General features: G+C 41.8%; 1 protein-coding gene across 4 annotated transcripts in view; it reads right to left on the bottom strand.

Annotated features, from left to right (window-relative positions):
* ELOVL6 (ELOVL fatty acid elongase 6) overlaps positions 1-24,776 on the bottom strand; it is a 153,073-nt gene that overhangs the window by 73,868 nt on the left and 54,429 nt on the right. Inside the window, exon 2 of one of the 4 annotated variants that reach the window (XM_073602360.1) lies at positions 15,142-15,214. The exons of the other annotated variants lie outside the window; for them this stretch is intronic. Coding sequence (XP_073458461.1) covers positions 15,142-15,214 — 73 coding nt within the window. The remainder of the gene's footprint in view (positions 1-15,141; positions 15,215-24,776) is intronic. 4 annotated transcript variants of the gene reach the window in all.

The raw sequence follows: 24,776 nt of genomic DNA, 5'->3' as shown, positions 1-24,776 counted from the left end.
CATAAATTTGGGCCAAAATTTATACTGCTACCTACATATCTTTGGTAAAAATAACCCAAATTAGTGTATATTATTTAGTCTGTGTGAAAGTTATAGAGTCTACAAGCTATGGTACCAATCATTGAAAATTGATCACACCTGACTGACGGCCGATCTCGTTTCTTGAGGCCCTGAAATGAAAGTACAAATACCCCCCAAATTACCCCTTTTTGGAAAGTAGACATGCCAAGGTGTTTAGTAAGAGCCATGGTGAGTTTTTTGAAGTTGTAAATTTTTCCCCACAATTGGGAAAATGAAGAAATGAATTTTTTTTCACAAAATTGTCACAAGTTATTTCTTACACATGGCATAAGCATACGTGCAATTATACCCCAAAAAACATTTTGCTACTTATCCCGAGTATGGCGATACCACACCTGCAAGACTTTTTTAAAGCCTGGCCACATACAGAGGCCCAACATCCAAGATTGTAGGACAAACCCCCAAAAATTCTTCAACTATATTAATTAAAAAAATGTTAGGTCTGAGCATGTAGGTCCTTTTACAAAATAATCTAGAGTGGATGACTGGGGAAAAAGAGAAGGTAAACGGATTAAATACTTTCTTCAGCTTTGTGTATACAAAGGAGCATGGGGGAGCTCATGTCCATAATGGGGGTGGTATTGACACAGCCCCAAATGATCCACAATGGCTCAAAAGTGATATGGTCCAGAAATATTTAGGCAGAATAAAGATGGATAAAGCATCTGCACCAGCTGGCATCCACCCACAGATCCTAAAAGAATTGAGATCTGACATTTCAAAGTCATGGTTTCTAATTTGTAGGGACTCTTTAATGACTGGAATAGTACTATTGGATTGGCGTAGGGCCAATGTGGTGCCTATATTGAAAAAGGGATCAAAAGTCTTTACCATGTAACTATAGACCTGTTAGTTTAACTTTTATAGTCAGGAAGATACTGGAAAGTTTAAGAGAGAATTAAAAGACCACATAGATCAGTTCTTGCTGGAAAAAAATATTTTACGCAACAGACAGCATGGATTCATGAAAGACAGAAGTTGTCAAACAAGCCTGATTTTTTTTTAATGAGGAGGTAAGTAAAACCTTGGACAGAGGGGTAGCTATGAACGTGGTATACTTGGATTTTGCAAAAGCGTTTCACACATTTCCCCACACACAGCTAATGTGTAAGGTAAAGTCTACAGCCTTGGAAAGATCAGTTTGTAAATAGATAAAAAACTGGCTAGACAGAATTCAGAGAGTAGTGGTTAACGATTCTTACTCTCAGGTCTAAGGTTATCAGTGGTGTACCCCAAGATTCAGTGTTGGGACCCTTACTTTTTAATAATTTTATAAATGATATAGGGTCTGGGATTAAAAGTACCATTTCAGTCTTTGCAGATGACACCAAGCTATGCAGTGGAATAACGTCCTTACAGGATGTCTCCAACTTACAAGCCAACCTCAATGCACTGTTTAATTGGGCGACTATGTGGCAAATGAGGTTTAATGTTGATAAATGTAAAGTTATGCACTTGGGGGCTAAGAATATGCATGCATCATACATACTAGGGGGACTACAACTGGGGAATCAATGGTGGAGAAGAGATCTGGGGGTTTTGGTAGATCATAATCTTAATATTAGCATGTAATGCCAAGCTGCAGTTTCCAAAGCAAGCAAAGTCCCTTCTTGTATTAAGGGAAGTATTGACTCCAGAGAGAAAGATATAATTTTACCCCTGTACAAATCATTAAACCTTATCTGGAATATATTATTTAGTTTTGGGCACAAGTTCTCCAAAAGTAAATCGGGGAACTGGAGAAAGTGCAGAGCAGGGCAACCAAACTAATAAGAGGCATGGAGGAGCTCAGCTATGAGTATAGATTAGAAGAACAGAATTTATTCTCTCTTGAGAAAAGGAGACTAAGGGGGGATATGGTCAACATGTACAAATACAAAAGGGGTCCATATAGTGAACTTGGTTTTCCATTATTCATCATTATTAAGGTCATCACAGAGAACAAGGGGGGACTCTTTACCTCTAGAGGAAAAGAGATTTCATCTCCAAACACGGAAAGGTTTCTTCACAGTAAGAGCTGTGAAAATGTGGAATAGACTCCCTCAAGGGCTGGTTCTGGCCAGCTCAGTAGATTGCGTTAAAAAGGCCTGGATTATTTCCTAAATGTACATAATATAACTGGGCACAAACATTTATAGGTAAAATCAATCCAGGGAATATCCAATTGCCTCCCTGGGGTTCAGGAAGGAATTTTTCCCCATGCTGTAGCAAATTGGATCATGCTTTGCTGTTTTTTTTTTTTGCTGTCTGCAGCACAGCATGAGGCACAAATAGATCAGCTCCGAACCTCTCAAGATACCTTTCACCCTACAATTAAGGGATATGCAGAGACACATGGAAGACCTTGACAACCGTGGACACAGGAATAATCTGCAGGTCCATGGTGTCCCAGAGTCGATCGAATACCATCAAATACAGAAAACAGTAACAGCCATCATTAACAATCTTTAACAATCTCCTGGACAGACCAGCCACAGAACATATTAAGATGGAAAGAATACACCGGGCATTACGTCCAAAAGGGAGAGACACAGATCCTCCACAAGATAAAATTTGATGCCTAACCAGGAAGAGATACTTAGAAAAGCGCGCAACAGAATACATATAACCCATGAATCAGCCTATATCAAAATATACCAAGATCTCGCAAACATAACTCTGCAACATCGCAAAGATCTCAGACCGCTATTAAAACGTTCTGCGGACAAGAGGGATTCACTACAAATGGAAATTTCCTTTCTGCCTCTCGGCATCCTCAGCTGGCAGAACAGCCCTACTAAAAGTCCCAGAAGACCTTCTGCAATTCTGTGATCGCCTAGGCATCCCTATGGTCCAAATTCCTGATTTATTATACAGAATTCCATCCCCCATCTTCCATTGGAGAACACCACAGAGAAGATAGAATGGAAGCACAGGCCTTCCATTACAGATGACACAGATCACCAGGACCAGATGTACCTCATCAGAATGTCCGAAGATCTCTACAAGGCCCAAACCCCACTGCTTCACCTGCCCACAGGAGGCCCAGACAAGAAACATATGCTACCTTACATTCATAACATCCTGGACTAAAGCTAAGTACCATACAGAAATTCACCAATATACACTTGAATATTCTGTTTGCTTCATAGTTTCTTTGGACTCTGCAAGGTTATATCCTTGAGAGACAAAAAAAAAAAAAGTGAAAAATTAACGCAGTGCTAAGACCTCAGACAATGCTCAAAAATCAAACAGCAGCTTAAAGAGGTTAAACAAATCCAGTTATGTCTTTACCAAACGTCACAAGCAAAGCTTGAATAGAAACTGTTTTGACTCTCAAAGGGACATTGAACAACCTCAGACATTAATTGTTCAAGAAATACCTTTTGCTCAAAATAATTAACATAAGTTCAATAGGGTTTATAAAATGTTTCCCAGATCCATTTTGGATCTTCTCTGTTAGTTGAAGGTTTAAGATTACTTACTATGTGCAAGGGTTGAGACAAGAACAAGGGAATCAACCTACTCTTTAAAAAACCCTCTGATACTGAAAAATACAAACTCTTAGGTCAAACACTTGAAATTCAACGACCAATTGGGATCTCCAGGTTTCCCTTGTTCTCGTGCCACCATATGTTTTCTTATACCGAAATGTCAAAACAACCAACAAGACCTAAAGTTGAAACATAGTTAAGAAATATATTCACTAAATGGAAATGGGTTCCATAATTCAAGACCCATAATCCAGAAACTCAGAGACTTTCACAATTCAAAAAGTCTCTATATAAATACCACTTTTCTTATAGCCTCTACCAGGCCTAGGCTCTCATTGCGAGTCCAAACTAGGTTATACCAACCCACAGCAGATAGCCTCCTTTAAAGACAAACGATACATTGTAAACTTTCACCTTTCTGCTGAATGTAGGTAAAGAACCCTACCCTAATCCCCATTTTAGGCAAGTTAGCAGGTTCTTCTTTGCCTCCCGGGTATACCCTACCTCCTCCCCATCCCCCTATACACACCAGACCAACCAATCTACAAAGAACTACAATGAAAGTTTCCTCCTCTCTAGGTTGAAGCCCACCCCTAAACAACCCTTTACTCATACAACTAAACTCCTAAAACATAATTGATCAATATGTCACAAAGAGAACAAGATTCCAAAATTTTGAAGCTGGTATCGATCAATGTCCAAGGCTGTAACATACCAGAAAAAAGATCACAGCTATTGACTCTAATGAAGAAACAAAAAGCAGACATTGTACTGGCCCAAGAGATACATTTCAGAACTAATCTAACACCTAAATTGACCAATCATTCCTTTCCTATGGTCTACCATGCAACCAATTCCCAAACAAAAACCAAAGGAGTATCAATACTCATTGCAAAACATTTACCCATAAACATAACTGACACTCTTGCGGATATTGAAGGGCGATACCTTTTTTTTAAAAGGTAATCTATATAATAAACCTATCACAATAGCAAACATATACTGTACAAATACAAAACAAACCTCATTCTTAATGGGGTTGTAAACCCTCGTTTGTTTTTTTTCACCTTAATGCATCCTATGCATTAAGGTGAATCCATTATGCTTTATCTTTGCAGGGAAACAAAGAGGAAGTAAACCCATCAGGGTTTACTTCCTCTTTAACATAACACTATCACCGTCTGAAGTGGCAGATTGTAGAGTTAAATTCCCCTTCTCATGGAAGACAGATTATCTAGGAATACAATTACCCAGCCACCTTGACAATTTGTATCATCTTAACTATTTACCATTACTAAAAAAATATACAAGACCTTGAGAATTGGCACAAAGGTACATTTTCCTGGTTTGGCCGAGCAGCCATAATAAAAATGAATGTATTGCCCCGTCTCCTATATATCTTACAGACAGTCCCAATTCGACTCCCAAAAACCTTTTTTGCATCATACAGGAGAGCTTGTACACTTTTTGTTTGGGGCCACAAACGCCCAGACTCAGATACGAGATTCTTACATTACCTAAACTTAAAGGAGGCATTGGTTTACCAGACATATACAAATACCATATAGCCTGCCACCTCACAAGAATTGCGGACTGGAATTTACATGCAAAAACCAAAGATTGGATCCAGATAGATAACGCAGGAGCCCAAATCCCTCTACAAATGGCAGCCTGGCTACCAACATCGCATACAGCAAAACTTCACAAGGACCATTCAACTATAGGCCCATCTCTTCAATGCTTACACTTCATTAACAAAAACATAAAACGAACATCTTACCCAGGCCCACTCACTCCTATTAAACATAACCCTGACTTCACAGACCTCCCAATTTCAATGGGAAGGATAGACACAATTTTTTCAAAGTGGCTCCCTGATCCCATACAAAACACTCCAAGCTAAAATGCTCGACTCTACCTTCCCCTTCTGGACATATGTCAAGTTAAGACACTTTTTCAAATGCCCAAGCATCTCTCCAGACTGGCATAGAAAACACATGCCATTCAAAACCTTCTGCACTAAACCTTCCCCACAATCACATATACTGTCCTTCACTACTATTTTCCAACCAAGAGGCGAAAAATAATGATCCATGTCTAAAATGGGAACAAAATCTTAACATCAATCTTACAGAAGAGGACTGGGATCATATGCTACACAACATACACAAAGGCTCAGTGAATACCACAATCCAAGAATCAGGATATAAACTCCTGGCCAGTTGGTATCTTACACCCATCCAATTTATTTATTTATTTTATTTATTTATTTCAGGTACTTATATAGTGCCGTCAATTTATGCAGCGCTTTACATATACATTGTACATTCCCATCAGTCCTTACCCTCAAGGAGCTTACAATCTACGGTCCCTAACTCACATTCATACATACTAGGGACAATTTAGACAGGATCCAATTAACCTACCAGCATGTCTTTGGAGTGTGGGAGGAAACCGGAGTACCCGGAGGAAACCCACGCAGGCACAGGGAGAACATGCAAACTCCAGGCAGGTAGTGTAGTGGGTGGGATTCGAACCAGTGACCCTTCTTACTGCTAGGCGAAAGTGCTATCCACTGCACCACTGTGCCGCCCTAAATTAAGCACATTTTCCCCCACATCACCATCACCTCTTTGCTGGAGATGCGGAAACGAACGGGGTACCCTGTTACATATTTGGTGGACATGTCCGAAAGTACAACCCTTTTGGAAGTAGATACATGATAATATAACAAGGATTACCACTTATACACTAGATTTTACACCTGCACAATGTCTTTTACACCACTCATCCACTGCACCACTGTGCCGCCCTAAATTAAGCACATTTTCCCCCACATCACCATCACCTCTTTGCTGGAGATGCGGAAACGAACGGGGTACCCTGTTACATATTTGGTGGACATGTCCGAAAGTACAACCCTTTTGGAAGTAGATACATGATAATATAACAAGGATTACCACTTATACACTAGATTTTACACCTGCACAATGTCTTTTACACCACTCATCCCTTCCACACTCCTTTTACTGCAAATCCCTGAATTTACATCTTGTAAACGCAGCTAAAAGATGATGCATTCCATTGAAATGGAACTCTTCTACCCCACCAACAATTTCAGATTGGATACGCTATGTTCATCAAACAGCTTAAATGGAAGAGTTGATACATATAATGAGACACAACCCTTCCAATTTCAGGAAAACCTGGGCATGTTGGAGCCACTACTCAAACTTTTTACACAGAGACCACCCTTCTTAGATAATCAAACAAGACTCAATGGATATATCTTTCTCTCTTTCATGACCCACTTTCACCCCACTATTAACCACTTCCAGACCGCCGAACGCCGGTCCTTACTTTGAGGACGGATATCGTTGTTATGGCAGCAGTTAGTCTCCACGACATTGCAGGGCGGAAGCGAGGTCAAAACGTCACTTCCGCCCATAGCTCTTAAAGGGCCATTTTTTTTTTTAAATAACTGTTTTAAATGACAATTTTTTTTTTTTTTTTTAGCATTGTAGTGTAAATATGATATCGGAGGTCTTTTTGACCCCAGATCTCATATTTAAGAGGTCATGTTTTTTTTCTATTACAAGGGATGTTTACATTCCTTGTAATAGGAATAAAAAAAAAGTGACAAAATTTTTATTTTTTTTTTAAAAAAAAGTGTAAAAATAAAAAATAAAAAAGTAAAATAAATAAGAAAAAAAATGTTTTAAACACGCCCCATTCCGCTGAGCTAGCGTGCAGAAGTGAACGCATATGAAAGCGGTGTTCAAACCACACTCTAGGGTGTTAGAAAAAAAATGTATAATGTTTGGGGGTTCTAAGTAATTTTCTAGCAAAAAAAAAACAAAAAAAAAAAACAAAAACAAAAACAGTTTTTAACTTGTAACACATCTAAAAAAAGAGGCCTGGTCTTTAAGTGGTTAAGAACCTTATACCCCTCTATTGTGAAAAACACAATATGAATAGAGCACTCAATCTTGAAACATGTTTCAAAGATGAATTGTTTAAGGAGTTAACATTCTAACAAAAGTACAATTAAATATTAAGGTAACACAGTTTCTTCAAATAATCAAAAAAAAAAAAAAATTATACGCAAGTATGCTGTCTGGACATACCCACACCCAGACACAGACACAGTTTGTTCCCCCTGGGGTGCCTGGAAGTGTTGGTAATATGTCCGCGATCACTAATATATTGTAGACCTAATAATACATATTAGTTGCTTGATATTGAAATGGCCCTTTTGTTATTGGGCACAAACTACATGTCAAGTTTAGCATATCTATGTGTATAACATTATTGTTAAAAGCTCAGGAATGTTGCATCTGTATTCTTGTAATTTCTATTTTATTTCTTGCTTTGAAAAATTTTCAAAAAACAATTTAGAAAGAAAAAAAAAAAAATTACACATCTAATTTCCTGACTCCCTATCACACTTTTGAAGGCCCTGGAGCACCAGAACAATGGAAACGCCCACAAAATGACAGCAATTACAACAATGTATATTCTACGAGGCATCATGAGTCTTTTGAATATGTCATTTTTTTTCTCCACAAGTTTTTAGAAAAATGTGGAAAGAAAATGAAAACGTATTTATTTTTTTACACAACGTTGTCAATTTATAAGATATTTCTAAAACACAGCAAGAATTACACTCCAAAATACATTCTGCTACTCCTACTAAATATGGTGATACCACATGTGAGACTTTTTCACAGCCTAGCCACAGTGAGGCCCAACACCTTTGGAGCACCATTAGGTGTTCTAGGGACAAAAATTACATACATAAATTCCGAACAACCTATCACATTTTTGAAGGCCCTTTACATTTCTAACATATAGCATGTACATACAAATTACATGCCAAAATACTGTATACTTAAAAACAGCTAGCTTACAGCCATTCATTACTATGTGCAGCTATACGCTGCAGCTATGTCTCCCAGCGCAGAAACACGCACACATTTTTCACAAAGTTTGTATAGCCACGTGCACTCATGAGGCCTTTATTTTCCCCTTTTTTTTGTAAGAAAAGTATGTAAACAAACAAGCTTTTTCACCTTTTCCAGGGTATACGGTTTTAGACATCTTGGGATAGAAGCCATGGGACAATAACTACTATAACAGAATACTATAATAGAAAAAGAAGTCAAAAGAAAAAAAAAATATATCAGCAGCCTGGTGTGAGTTATCAGTTCACATTTCCATTTTTTCATCTGCACTGCAGTTTTAAAATTGCAAAAGCACCGACATCGCCTAACAGCAAGTCTATTCTTATAGTTGCTCACCTTCCTAGCACAGCAGCCTATTACAGGAACACCTATTCATCATACCTGGTCTAGAATTCCTGCGTCGTCCATGGGGATTAATTACTTAGCCAAGAGGGGAATAAAACCAGAAATTTACAAAGTTATGTTTCTGAGTTTTCAAAAGGACATTTTAGAATGAAAACATTTAAATAAACGTCAGGAAAAAGATGCATTCTGGAAAATATTATATGTTGCTATTATACTTAATTCTTTGGTAAGAGGCGAGACGTCATTTAAAATTGCCATGGAACCCATGCCAAAAAAAAAAAAGAGATATGGGATAAAGAAATGGAGAGATACCTGTATCTCAGAGAGTAGATGAGTCTTTGCTGAAAGCCATATTACTTGTCACCAAGGAAAATCCAGAGTACCCTGTGAGCTGTGGGAAGATAACCTTGCCAGTGTGTCCCCTTGTTTGTCTTTATGGAGCAACATATGCAAGGGCCTGCAGCAAGATGGTTTCTTGCAGTAAGGAATTTGCATTAGTCAGGAAAAACTAAATGAACTGGACTGTACAGTACCATTCCTGACCAGTTCAGCAGTGGTACACAAGGACAAGCTACAGGTCAATTGTGGTTACACCTGTCTGTGCAATTTGATTGGTGTCACAGTTAGTAACATAATTTAGGACATACTTCAGTAAACAGGTACAACCATTGCAAATAGAAGGAGCTATATGCAATCTGTATAAAGTTACTAAAGACCTGGGCTCCAAATGGAAGTGTAAAATGATTATGTGCAAAATGAATTTTAGCATATTGTGGGTGTGGCTAAAACAGTAAGTACAAAAAGTACTTTTAAGAGCATAGTTAAAGTGCGTGTAAATTATAATTATTATTTTTAGCTTTGGATATACACAAGGGAATGGTTAAAGGGTATATCAAGTCATTTTTTTTCAAGTTTTGCATTGAGTGAGAACTCCTATAGCGTTTGTACGGTTACCTGGGGCTCAGAGTGATATAGCCTAGCTTTCTGTCTCGCTAACCATGTTTTACAGGAAGGGAGGAAAAAAAATGCAACAGTGACACAGACAGAAACATAGAGTGGATATAAAGAGTCTACACATCCCTGTTAAAATGTCAGGTTTCTGGGATGTAAAAAAAAATGAGACAAAGATAAATCATTTCAGAACTTTATCCACCTTTAATGTGACCTATAAACTACTGTACAACTCAATTGAGGGGGAAGTAAAAATAAAAAACTAAAATAATGTGGTTGCATAAGTGTACACACCCTCTTATAACAGGGGATGAAGCCGGGTTAAGAATTAATCAAGCAAACTCATGTTAAATAGGAGTCAGTACACACCTGCCATAATTTAAAGTGCATCTGATTAACCTTAAATAAAAGTTCAACTGTTCTAGTAGGTCTTTCCTGACATTTTCTCAGTCGCATCCTACAGCAAAAGCCACGGTCTGCAGAGAGCTTCCCTCTGATGCTTTGTATCTCATTGTTAAAAGGTATCAGTCAGGAGAAGGGTACAAAAGAATTTCCAAGGCATTAGATATACCATGGAGCACAGTGAAGACAACCATCATCAAGTGGAAAAAATATGGCATAACAGTAACATTATCAAGAACTGGACGTCCCTCCAAAATTGATGAAAAGACGAGATGAAAACTGGTCAGGGAGGCTGCCAAATGGTCTATAGCAACATTAAAGGGGCTGCAGGAATATCTGGCAAGTACTGGCTGTGTGGTACATGTGTAATATACTAAGGGAAACCCAGAAGATAACTCCATTGAAAGATAGCAACGGGAAGACCAACCACGGTATGCAAAAAATGAAAAAAATAAAAAATAAAAACTTTGAGAAGCTGTAGAAATTACCCACTCATGGGAACAAGTTTACCCATATAGTGGAAAAAATATGATCATGTGTGCGAAACGTATTGATGTGTTGCGTTCCAACATATTGGAGGTCTAATACTAGCTACACAGATTTGTTTGACCGGATGTGCCCGTCCCAGGCTGCCTCACAGAGCCCTTTGAGCAGACGCAGAAGCACCTGACTGGGCTTGATGTGCTCTGGTGTTCGTCTATCTGGCTACTTCCAGCATAGGATACAGAAGCACGAGGATTGTTCAACCAGTGGAATGAGAGACCTATGCACAATCACAACACAAGCACAAACACATACTGGTTGATCTACCACTACGGTGCAAATATCCTTAAAGTGGCTCAATGTCAATAGACACTATAGTCCATGGTGCTTTGGTTATCCCTATCTGTTGCTTTACCGGACGATACATGAACTAAGTATATCTATTTTCATATCCAAGTCGAATTCAGGACTGTGTTACATGTGCCTTATCTATCATACGGCATACCCAACAAACCTTGCTAAAAAGGTCACATTGACATTTGACCATACAATACAGTTTCTGCATGGTGCTATGCAGCTACAACCATGTTCTAAAAGCAGTAGTCACATTAATGGACTCTCGTGACTTTAGTCTTAGTTCATGTTTAATTGAATACCTACCTTTGCACACCAGGTCTTTAAATGACAGAACTGCAGCTTGAGATTTTGACTCTGTGAAGCTCAGGCGATCGCACTGTAAACACAGCGCTTTCACTACAAAGCACAAGCCCACACTTGGGCATGCTAGATTATAGAGCTATTGTCTCCGATATCGAAGTCCTGGAAAAGTTATATTGGGCTAACCCTGTCCTCTCTGTGCATGTATGAGTGTGAGCGTGGGGCTTGTTGGTGCATTGTGTGAAAATGTTATCATTTTATGTTTTTAAATGGTGGGTATCCTGGGGGGGGTTCCACTATATGGTTAAACTTGTTCCCATGAGTGGGTAATTTCTACAGCTTCTCAAAGTTTTTTTTCATTTTTTGCATATCGTGGTTGGTCCTCCTATTGCTATCTTTCATTGGAGTCATCTTCTTGGTTTCTCCTAGTATATTACATGTTGATACTACATAGTTATGGAGGTACCCTGTCCTAATGGATGAATTGGTGCTCAAGATATATGAGGAATAATTCCCAGGTATTGGCTACCAGGCCCTGCCCTTTGATTTTATTAGTTTTTTTTTTCCATGTGGTACATATGACAGCAATCTCCCGTATTCTTCATATGTCTGGGTTATGGGGTAGAGTGGCAAGATGGAAGCCTTCTCTTACGAAGAAAAGCATCCAAGCCCGGCTAAATTTTGCAAAAAACACATCTGAAGTCTCCCAAAGCATGTGGGGAAATGTGTTATGGTCTGACAAAACCAAAGTTGAACTTTTTGGCCATAATTCCAAAACATATGTTTGGCGCAAAAACAACACTGCACATCACCAAAAGAACGTCACACCCACAGTGAAGCATGGTGGCGGCAGCATCATGCTTTGGGGCTGTTTTTCTTCAGCTGGAACAAGGGCCTTAGTCAAGGTAGAGGGAATTATAAAACAATTCCAAATACCAGTCAATATTGACACAAAACCTTCAGGCTTCTGATAGAAAGATGAACACGAAGAGGAATGTAATCTTTCAGCATGCCAACAACCCAAAGCATACATCCAAATCAACAAAGGAATGGCTTCACCAGAAGATTAAAGTTTTGGAATGGCCCAGCCAGAGCCCAGACCTGAATCCCATTAAAAAATCTGTGGGGTGATCTGAAGAGGGCTGTGCACAGGTGATGCCCTCGCAATCTGACAGATTTGGAGTGTTTTTGCAAAGAAGATTGCCACGTCAAGATGTGCCATGCTGATAGACTCATACCCAAAAAGACTGAGTGTTGTAATAAAATCAAAAAGGCGCTACACCACAAAGTATTAGTTTAAGGGTGTGCACACTTACAGTATCTCACAAAAGTAAGTAAACCCCTCACATTTCTGTAAATATTTTATTATATCTTTTCATATAACAACACTGAAGAAATTACACTTTGCTACAATGTAAAGTAGTGAGTGTACAGCTTGTATAACAGTGTAAATTTGCTGTCCCCTCAAAATAACTCAACACACAACCATTAATGTCTACACACAGGCCATCTTTATTTAGAGCAACAATTCTTTTTTTTCAGATCCTCAGAGAGTTCTTTGCCATTAGGTGCCATGATGAACTTCCAGTGACCAGTATGAGAGAGTGAGAGCAATAATATCAAATTTAACACACCTGCTTCCCATTTACACCTGGAACTTTGTAACACTAATGAGTCACATGACACCGGGGAGGGAAAATGGATAATTGGGCCCAATTTGGACATTTTTACTTAGGGGTATACTCACTTGCCAGCGGTTTAGTTCTGAAATTTAGCTTTGTCTCATTTTTTTACATCACAGAAACCTGACATTTTAACTGCTTGCCGACCAGCGCATGATGATGTACGTCGCAAATGGACATACCTGTACGTCCCCTTTAAGATGCGCCATTAAGGGGTGCACGCACCACATACTCCGTGAGCGTGCCCGCGGTTCCTGTAGACTCGATGTCTGCTGGGGGCCTGCGATCGTGACACGGAGCGGCAGAATGGAGAGATGCCTATGTAAACAAGGCATTTCCCTGTTCTGCCTAGCAACATGACAGGGATCTACTGCTCCCTGTCATCGGGAGCAGTGATCTCTGTCATGTTGTAGTGAGCCCACCCCCCCCCACAGTTAGAATCACTCCCTAGGACACACTCAACCCCTTGATCCCCCCCTAGTGTTTAACCCCTTCCCTGCCAGTGTCATTTACACAGCATGTTTATAGCATTGATCGCTGTATAAATATCACTGGTCCCAAAATAGTGTCAAAAGTGTCCAATATGTCCGCCGAAATGTCGCATTCACGATAAAAATCTCAGATCGCCGCCATTACTAATAAAAAAAAAAAAAAAATCGAAAAAGATTTTTATTTTTGTATGTGTTGCTGTTGGAAAGTTACTCTCATTTCCGGTCTAGTAAAATGTGGTCAGCTTGACAGAAGCGAGGATACATTTCTCTAATGGAGCCCTGGATAGTAATAAAAACCCAATAGAAGTTCTAATCCTTTCCCCCATTATTAAAAACTAGAAAAAAGGTTTTTACTTGACATACGCTTTAGGACCCTGTCTTTCTGTCTGTGTCCTTTTGGGGACAGTTCTCTTCATCTGAACACGGTTCTCGATTGGAAGACTTCCCATGACCTACCGTGACAAAAATTTGGGGATTACTCATTCCCATCCGTACTGGAGAGAATTGTCTCCAATCGCTCAAGTGAGTGAATCACTCAAACGCAGAAATAAAAACCAGGCAGGAGGTTTTTATCCTTCCATATTCTATACAAAACTATAAAGGATAAAATTTAAAAAAGAGGTTTTAAAAAAAAAAAATACCAGGTGTTCTTGCCAGTCACAGGGCCTTTCTATTGCAGGGTGACCACACTTAATGCCTACGCAATGTAAGAAGGGTTTTCAACATAGTCAGTGCTTCTCCATCCCAATCAGTACAGGATTAATGTTCCAAGAGAGCACCATGCTTTTCAAGGAAGTGGCGCCAGAAGCCTTCCTAATTCCACGTTTTAGCTTTTGCAGACTGAAGATCTTAGCAGCCTAGTAGATTTCTCTACTCCTGGAGGAAGAAAAGAAACAAACAAGACAAAGCTAAACAAAAAAGAAGGGGGGATTTTAAGGCTGGATTCACACTTTTGGCAGACATCGCATGCGATTTGCACCGCATTGCTGTTTTTACTCTATTAGCTCTCCCTACAGTGACTTGGAAGCATGTACCCAGTAAACCTGGAAGGCTGAAGATGCTACTGCACTGGAGCATCTTTGTGTAATATTTGGGATCCTGAGCTTTTCCAGGACCTCACCAGAAAGAATGTGAGGTCCCTCTTGCCTAGGTACCATGAGTGGAAGCTGGGATGCAAGTGCAGGTGCACTTTATATATAGGCTTCGATTTAATTGATACACCCTTTTTTTTTGATAAGGCATTTCAAAGAGCAGCGATGATAATGCACATACTGAAATAAAAATCCACATGAGTTCATGTTAATAGGTGAAAAGCAGTCAAGACAATGAATACAATTACTGCTAATCAGTTGCTCTGGGTAACCGCACTTTTCCTTGAGAGTCTAGGAGATTTTAATAATTATAAGATTTGTTGTTCCTTTCCCACACCATTTCTTTGATTGGTTTTAGTAATGAGGCAGCAAGCTGCAGCTGAATGGTAAATATGCTTTATCAGAAAGTAACAAAATGTGGCCTTCTAATCTGAAAACTGAAAAAAAATGCTGACTTCTTCCATCTTATGAACAGTACATCATGCTCTAATAATGTCAGCGTGAGTCTCTGGGTCACCTACTGGTTGGGATGAAAATCTCTGCACAGTAATGAGGCGCACAATTCTTGTGGCTGTACATTCACTTGAATTCCCACTGCAAGCCGTAAAGAAAAAAAAAAAAAAACTTAAATAAATGCACTGGAAAATGTAATACACTTACATTTCAAATTCTAGCAAACACAGCACACATTTTCTTTTTTTCTTGCAGAGGTGGCATCTTAAATAAAGTGCCCCAAATACAATATTTTTAGTAGTTTTTTAAAGGTAGAATGAAAACTGTATAAATATGCTTTTTTAAAGCATAACTGCATGGAATAACAGAAATTGTAACTTTCTTCTTGGCCTGCAAAATGAAATCCAATCATGTGAAAGTCTCTGGCATAGTCACTGAAATGTTCATAAACATTTTACAATTGTATAATCTGTACTTACACCTAAGGGCTCATGGACACAGACTATTTGCAGCCTAAATATGCTGTAACATAAATATCCCAGGGTTTTTCCTTCTATGCCTCGGGGAGCTACAGGTTGGCCAATATAAACCGTATCAGCTCTCCACCCTTCTCATAGAATAGGTAGTATTCCGCAGACAGATCTCCGTTCACAAATCTGCTAGGATTGGGTAGCTTAAATGGGAAAAAGGAAGGATTTAGGGGGACAGGGGTAGATCAGAGGTCACCAAATTACCAATGACCCCTGGCCTACCTCCCAAACTCTACACCAAATAAAACACTTTACCCAAAGTGGGATTCAATGGGCGTAAGGCATTTTATTATAAACAACATATGAATAAATAACAAAAAAATAACATACATATCAACTTGGGCTGCAAGCCTATGAAGGTGCCATATTACTCAAACATTGGGTCCGTGGCACCCACTAACTAAATTATGCCCCTAGCTGCAAGACACCGCCTCAGGCACAATCCCAGCTGAACTCAGACACATTACAAGTCTTCCACTACCTGGTCACCATTTTTGGACCACACCAAACTGAGGGCACCATACCAACGCATACTGTTAGACAGGTCAATTTGGTTGGTCATTGGCTGGTTGGCAAGTTTGAGCTAGGAAATCTATTTGTATTTGTTTGACATATTCCCCCTATACTTCTCCCCATCACCCCATCTCATCAGCCAATCCGATAAGCACTATACATTTCTTAACACTTTTTACACAATTAGCCCCACACTGCCTGCTTCCCCTTCCACCCTGTCATGTATGCCCTGCCCTTATCGATTTCATTCCTAGCTCTGGGTCTGCCTTTATGTGCTCCCCACAGTTGCTGTTTCTTGAATGGTTTCCCCAGTTCCTCCCTTGAAGATATTACCGACTACCGAATCTGAGGCCAAGGGCACCCTGGGAAATCAGAGGTCGGGACAACTCACAGCAATTCTTAGTATTAGGGATTACTGCCCAGACACATCGGGACTGGACTCTCCGCCCCCTGTACCTCCCCCAGTAGTTTCCCAGCCTCTCTCCTGCAGGCTGCTGCTTGAGTAGGAGGGATGGGGATGTGCTGGACCCCTGAAATAGTGCCCGCCTTGAAGAGAGAGATGTGAGCAGCTGGGCAGAGGGAGCCGAGTGAATGTGAACTTCCTTGAGGTAAGCTCAACTAGCAGTACATTGTGGATTAGTTACAAGCACCTCTATGCCAAGTCTGCTGAGTTACTGCAGCTTAGCATAGAGGTGCTGTTAGCTGACAAATAGGATTGTATCTCCTTTTCATGTAGCACAGTGAGAAATTGGGCTCATTAAGGCATCGTGACTGCCCCCTGGTGTGTTCCCTGCCGATTCCCCCAGTGTGTGCCCTCCCGACCCCCAGTGTGTGCCCTCCTGACTCCCCCAATGAATGCCCTTCTGGCCACCCCAGTGTGTGCTCTCCCAACCCCTCCCCCGGTGTATGCCCTCCTAACTTCCCCGGTGTGTAACCACCTGACCTCGTACTATGCCCTCCTGTCCTCCCTGGTGTGTGCCCTCCTGACCTCCCTGGTGTGTGCCCTCCCTGTGCACTGTATGATACATTCAATTCAGTTCTGTGAGCGACACCTTATTTTCTGGCAGTGCCCCTCCGGAGACTAGACTCTGGATCCACCCCTGGCCCTTCCTCACATTTTAGCAAGACTGCTGTCCCAACACTATGGCTTCATATTTCCCCATAGTTACCCCTGTCCGTTGTGTACTCCGATTCTCCCTGCTAGAAATGTCTCAGGTTTCCTCACTATTTACCATGGCCTCCAAGAAAATGCTAATGTCTGTAACAGGCGAGGCTACTGCTTCTGTTTTCCCTATGGTCCCATTGCTTACACAGCAACAGCTTTGCTTGCAAAGTCTTTTACGACTTTGGCACAAGAAATTACTCGGAGCTGCTGTTTCTGCAGTATGCGTAGGACTTAGTCTGAGATATCATAACTTATTGCAGCGATCGTTTATCACTGGAGGGACATTGGTTAGACAGGGGATCCTGGAGGATTTCCTTAATTAAAAAGGTGTCCCCCTTCAGCAATGATCACTACATTATGTTGCAACTCAGCAGGACGTGTCAGTCTTGGCACAGCCACTTCAAATAGTTTGTTTTTTCTGTCCTTTAAAAACTCATATAGATTGGGCAGCAGGTATTTGTGCTTCAGGGACAAATTGGGAGGCTAATATTAGAAAATCGAAGCAAAAAATAAAATAGAGCCGCTGCGCCAAGCACCCTATCAGGCCTCCTTTTTACTTCAGTAGAAAAATGAAAGCTAAAATGTATAGCTACAGCTTAATTTCTACTACATGGGAGCAATTGATGCATGTTCTCATGTGCAAGCTTTGTACAAAACCCCTCTGTGTCAGTACAAAACACACACACACACACACACACGCACACACACGTGCTGGGGTTTAGCATTTCCTACAATTTCGAGAATATAAAATTAGAACTATAGACAAAACTTTTTTTTTTTTTTTAATTTGAATAGGCGCAAGGGAGGGTTATAATCCCTGTCAGATTTTTTCAGCCATCTTTGTCCCATTAGGATGATTTCCCTTCACCTTCTGTCCCATAGCCAAACAGAAAGGGAGAGGAAATCTCTGAAAATTAAGACAGTTCCTTGGGGACCCCCAGATCATCAGAACTAGTTTACCAATTGGAAGATTTCCCCTCTATTACTTTTCAGGGGACAACCCAAAATTTGGAATTTTCTTTACTTCCACTTTCAATGATAATGGTAAAACACGACAAACAGAGTGTGGATGTTCTTAAAGGGGCTGTAAAGGTTTTTTTTTTTTTTTTTTTTAAATAACAAACATAGTATACTTACCCCCTCTGTGCAAGGGTTTTTCACAGGGCAGCCCGGATCCTCCTCTTCTGGGGTCCTTCAGCGGCGCTCCTGGCTCCTCCTCTTTTTGAGTGCCCCCACGGAGAGCCATTTTCCATGGGGGCACTCGTGCGGGCATGCACCTGAGTCCTGCTGCTGCATCCATAGACACAGACAGCAGGACTCGGCCCCGCCCCCCCCCCCCCCAGCTCCCGTTTCACTGGATTTGATTGACAGCAGCTAGAGCCAATGGCTCTGTTGCTATCAATCTATCCAATGAGGACCTGAGACAGTGGCTGGAGCTTCTGTGGTGTAAAACCTTGAGGGTTTACAACCCCTTTAACAGAGGGCACAGACAGCAATAAAACCTAACAGGCGTTTCAAACATGGTTCCTTTCCATTTTGGTCTTATATGCAACTTAAACACTTCCTAGATGACCCATTCCATAGAGAAGGCTTTACCAAGTCCACTACAATACTGGAATCACTTTGCTGTTTCAAAAATTCTCCCCCTCAGTTTCTGATCAATGCTGGCAATGTGGAGGTGAGACGGGCACGTTCCTCCATATCTGGTGGAGCTGCCGTCCTGTCACTCTGGCCATTTTGGCATAACGTACATGATGTGAACACTCGCCCGCTTGAGTTCCCCCCAGCGCAGTATCTATTACTTTACCAAAATCTCCAAATTGCGCCATTATAAATCGGTTGCGATGCATATGGTCAAAGCTGCAAGGACGTGTGTGCCAGTTCATCGGCGACCTACATCCTTGCCCTCAATGAGCAAATGGCTTCAGCGAATCAACCATGTGGCGGAGATGGAGAAGCTGATCTACATTGCTTTAGACAAGATTTTTAAATTCACCGACACATGGGCACCATGGACAACCTTTAAAAGCACTCAATTATACAAGGAGCTTACACAAGATGCAAAGTGACTTACCATAGGGTTATATAACCATTGATCCTGAGGGTCACCTCTGTGTTACACTGATGGTGTGACATGCCTTACTGTTTTGACTGTTAGACAATGGAGAGGGCAGCTGTCCTCATCTCCTCTCCCTTACCTGCTCATGTCCTTCTTACCCCACCCCCGTGCCCCCAACCTTCACCCCCCTTTTCTCTTCTTTCTTTTTCCCCTTTTCCTCCCCTGTCTGCCCAGCTCGATGGACTAGGGCCAACGAGGCCTGTGAGTGAACTCCCCCACACCACAGAGGAATTCACAGAGCAACATGGGTCAGCTAAAAAAAAACTTTGGACTTTTGAATACATTTGCCTTGTGGTTCTTTGTCTCACTGAAACTGTAATCTTGTTTGTAACCCTGAACTGAATAGAATGATAATGTCACTTTGTTGAGTTATTCTGCTGTGTGCGTCAAGCGTATACTGCTGATCTCTGTATACAACTTTTTTACTAAACTTGGTAAAGAATAAGCAAAAAACAAAACACTGAAATGAAGTCTAAATCAATAGCTCGTATCGATCTAGAGACTGGTATATTTGTAAATGGTAAGGACGTATTATTTATAGTGAATCTTTTTTTAAAATTATTTTTACTACCTAGAGAAAAAAAAAAAAAAAGAAGACTGCTTTGGTACTTCAGGCTTACTCACAGTAGTCTCTGGTAATAAGATGGATGGTCCCTTAGTGGCGACTGCTTCCCCTTTACCTCTGACCACGACTGGTTCCCCATCCGGCTGAACCTTTATAACTCGGTTAGACTCCAATCCTGCAGTCCCAACCCTACACTGCTTCTTCTGCTGCTGGATAGGCCTCAGGCAGACTAGCAGCCAGGTGTCCCTGGGATGGGCCACAGGCTTCTGGCCTAGCAGCCCGGGACGTCATAACACAGGTCCACCCAAACAGCCATCCAGGTGGCACAGAACCCCGATCACCTGACTCCACCCAAATAAATAGGCTCTCCCAGCAGGCCAAGGGACTAAAGAAACCCCTGCCAATTGGCTGAGACACCCCATCCATTTATAATCTGACCTTGCTATACCCTTGTCGATCTAATGTCACCAGCAACAGTGCCACCCAGCGACAGAAGAGAAAAGGTGCAGCAACTCCAGGATTAGAGAGGGATCAGTGGATATTCTAACAATTAACCAGAACATTTACTATCTGGCAAACAAAATTTGTGAGCAACCCTGCCTAAACACCAGGGTGCTGCAAAAGAAAAGAACAAACATCTCTATACTTACCTGCTCTGTGCAATAGAATTGCAGAGAGCGGCCCAAACCTCTTCTTGGGTCCCCCAACGGCACTCCTAGCCCCCCTCTCTGTCCAGTGCTCGCTCTCAAGCCCTGCTGCTGCGTCTATTGACACAGAGCGCAGGAATCAGCCCCGCCCCCACCTCCCTCATCACTGGCTAAGATTGACAGCACTGGGAGCCCAGAAAAGCCAGAGAGACCCAGAAATGAGGGGAGAGAAGAGCCGCAGACATGCATAGTGCTGGACTGAATTAGGGGTCAGGTAAGTAAAGGGGGGGGGGGGGGGGCGGATTCTGATGCCTAAACATTTTTTACCTTAATGCAAGGAATGCATTAAGGTAAAAAATGTTTAGGCTTTAGAACTACTTTAAGCTCACAAAGGTTTCTGAAGTCTCCACATATGGTAGTATAGTGCCATCACATAGACTATAAAACTGGTGAAAGTGTGACCATTCAGCATACACTGCAAACTGTAGCATTTAAGAGGTCTTTCCAAAAAGACGTTAGCTTTAAAAACAAGGCTAATAGAAAGCAGTGTAAGGTGATCCAGGTTAAAATCCAGACAAGCCCCAGTCATGTTGTTTTAGCTTGTTTTCATTTGCCCGAAAATGAAGATGCTCCAATCAATAATGCAGAGTAGCATCTTGATAAACAAATTTGCCATGCTCACGGTGTTGTGCCTGCCTTGCAGAAACCTGACCTACACATACAAACAGCAGGAGCGATCGTCTTCACAGTTCCTGACATGTCTCTGTTCTCCGAAGGGCTTTGAGGCTGTGCCTTGCTCAATACACAATTTGAACTTGGGATTTTATATATGTAGCGCTTGCTCCTGTAGGAGCCACTGGAAATTTGCCAAGGGTCTTTCCCAGTAGATTGCCCGAGCAGCCAGGCACACGCTTACAGTCACTCTTTTCCTCAAAAAACAGACTAAGGCCCCTTTCACACTGGGGCAGTTTGCAGGCGCTATTGCGCTAAAAATAGCGCCTCCAAACCGACCTAAAACTGCCGCTGCTGTGTCTCCAGTGTGAGAGTCCTAGGGCTTTCACACTGGAGCGGTGCGCTGGCAGGAGGGAGAAAAAAACTCCTGCAAACAGCATCTTTGGAGCGGTGAAGGAGCGGTGTATACACCGCTCCTGCCCATTGAAATTAATGGGGCAGCGCGGCTATACCGCGGGCATAGCGTCACTGTAGCTTTTTTTTTTTTTTTAACTCCTGCTAGTGACCGAATACCGCCGCTAAAACGACGGTAAAGCTTCGCTAAAAATAGCGCCGTTTTACCGCCGACGTCCCCACCGCCCCAGTGTGAAAGGAGCCTAATGCCGCGTACACACGGTCGGACTTTTCAGCTACAAAAGTCCGACAGCCCGTCCGACAGACTTTCGACGGACATTTGGTGGACTTTTGGCGGACTTGAGGCAGACTTTCTAAGAAACGGACTTACCTACATACGATCACACAAAAGTCCGACGGATTCGTACGTGATGACGTACACCGGACTAAAATAAGGAAGTTGATAGCCAGTAGCCAATAGCTGCCCTAGCGTGGGTTTTTGTCCATCGGACTAGCATACAGACGAGCTGGAAAAGTCCGCTGAAAGTCCGGGGAAGCCCACACATGATCGGATTGTCAGCCGGCTTTAGTCCGTCGGCGTCCGTCGGACTTTTGTAGATGAAAAGTCCGACTGTGTGTACGCGGCATAAGGGTATTCTCTTTTGTTGTTTTAATTTTTGGAGTAACTGGGATAGGGTTGAGGGAAATGGAATGGGATAATCCAAAACCAGTTGTACGCAGACTTCTTCCTTTAGAGCAACAAGAGCAGGATCCTTTCATGTAGAACTAGATAGACTAAGCTCTTCAGGACACCAGCCGACGGCCCAGTTAACAAACACACAGCTGACACTCTCACAATAGAGGAGGCAGCAGCCCAAGAGTCTAAAATCTCTCACAGCAGTCTGTACTCACAAAAATGTATGGGGTTGCCTCCTTCCAACTTCCAAGCGACATCTTTCTCCAGTGGTGCCAGACTAGATCTTCAGTATACAGGCCCTTAAGTCGTCCACCTGAGGCCTCACAAACAGCAAGCACATGGCAATGTTGCCCTGGAGGGCAGCAGCCTTCCAGGCTAAGCTGATCCTCTGCAGGAAGACTCAGAAGCTCAGTGTCTCAGAGTATTAATGCAGACTACCTGTAGCCTTCAGGGCTATGCTCCCTGGGAATGGCCAAGGCTGCATAAATATTTATACTGACATCTGCATGGCTCCTCACCTATGTTCTAGAGCATTCTAAAGCTCTCTGGAAGGCAGAGGGAGCAATCACAAGCAGCTGCACTGATTACAGTGAGCACAGATAAATTTACCCAACGCATCAATTGCAGACACAATGATTGCAGTGAGGCAAGCTAAATTTACCCAACCAAAAAACACACCCAGCTCCACTGAAAACAGGTAGCACTAAATCGAACTAACCCTAGCACCTAAGAGGATGTGACATATGAACTAGCACATTGTATACCTGTTCATAGATGAACAAATATTGGGAAAGTGTGCAGGTTATTTTAAAAGCTTACTAGAAACTTATACTGTAACTTGTAGCTCTCCATGGATTTCCTGGTGTCTGGAGAAACTGTCAGAAGTGACTAACACAGAGAGCAGAGAAGGAAGAGCACACAGGATACACACTAAGGGGTCAATTCACTAACATTTACCACATGCAATAACATGATCACGTGTCTCTTTGGTTTTGTTTTTTTGGCATGCGGTTCCCCTTAAAATCCATACACGAAGGGGCCTGGTATGGATTGAGGGAGGGGACCCCACGCTGTTTTTTTTTTCATAATTTTTAATTGCCGGCATGTTTTCTTTACATTCAGCTGTCAGCAGGGAACCTGCTAACAGCTGATGAGGCATCTGTTGTTGAGGACACAGCAGCCGGCTTCCCAGCCTGATCCTTAGCAACTAGCTCAATGCGATAAATGACTGCATGAAAATATGCGGTAGTTGCTGCATTATCGAAACGTTACCGCAGTAATTATTTACCACGCAATTCTTAGTGAATTGAACATTTACACATTTGTTTCCGCATGAGTTATTTTACCACATTTATTTCAGCAGTATTTAAAGCTTAGTGACTTGACCCCTAAGTGCTATATGAGGCAAGTACACATTATATGAGCATATGCCTTGTTCATTTTTATTTCAAAGGTTTACAACCACTTAAAGGACAACTGCACCTGTGTTTTAAAAATCAATATTATAATGAGGCTAGCACACTTATTAAATCAGCAATAGAAAGGCTATACTTTTCTTCCCAACATGAACTAAGATTGTCATGGTGTGCCAAACCTGAACCACCAAAAAAAAAACTGTTGGGTCTCCAGGAACTTTTTGCCATAATTTGGTGTTGGACTTGCCTACCAGAAGAGATCCCTCCTTCCTCAGTGCTGCGATATCAGCACTTTTCTCTGTCACCTCCATCTTCTCCTGGGTTCAGAGTCTGAATGTTGGATGCACATGGGAGTTACTGCATCCCAGTCAGTTTCTGATTATGTTAGCAGCAAGATTTTAGCTGATTTTAACAACAGAATTAAGTTAAAGCGGTGGACCGCCCACCCCATGAAAAAATAAAAGTCAGCAGCTACAATACTGCAGCTGCTGACTTTTAACCACTAGCCAACCAGCCGCCATCATTCTACTGCTGCAGGTCAGCTCTCTCCCGCAAATCGGCATAGCTGTAAGTCGGCCCTTTAACCAGCTAGAGCAGGCACGCGCCGCTGCACGGCAGGGGAGCTGATGTGCGTGGCCAGCGGTCGCGATGACAGCCGGCCACGCGCGATCGCGGGCACGAGAGACAGAACGGGCATTTGTGTGTGTAAACACAAATCCCAGTTCTGTCAGGAGAGGAGAGACAGGTGCCCCTGGAAGACGCAAATTTTTGCGAAACGCAGCGTAGGGCTGAGCGGTGTCATCGCGTCACCTCCCTCTGTCGTTGTCACTCCAGCAGGACGGGCGGCCTGTGACTATCCGGCCGGTGTCACAGACTGTCCTTTCATCAGAGGACGAATTGTTTTTCTATATGTGAGTGTTTATTACATTTTTTCAATAAATACCATTGGATTTTACACTATGGGAGCCTTCTTTTGTTTTCCCCACA

The sequence above is a fragment of the Aquarana catesbeiana genome, linkage group LG01 (genome assembly GCF_042186555.1).
Source record: "Aquarana catesbeiana isolate 2022-GZ linkage group LG01, ASM4218655v1, whole genome shotgun sequence".
NCBI classification, from domain to species: domain Eukaryota; kingdom Metazoa; phylum Chordata; class Amphibia; order Anura; family Ranidae; genus Aquarana; species Aquarana catesbeiana.
This window is presented reverse-complemented; position numbering and strand designations above follow the sequence as displayed.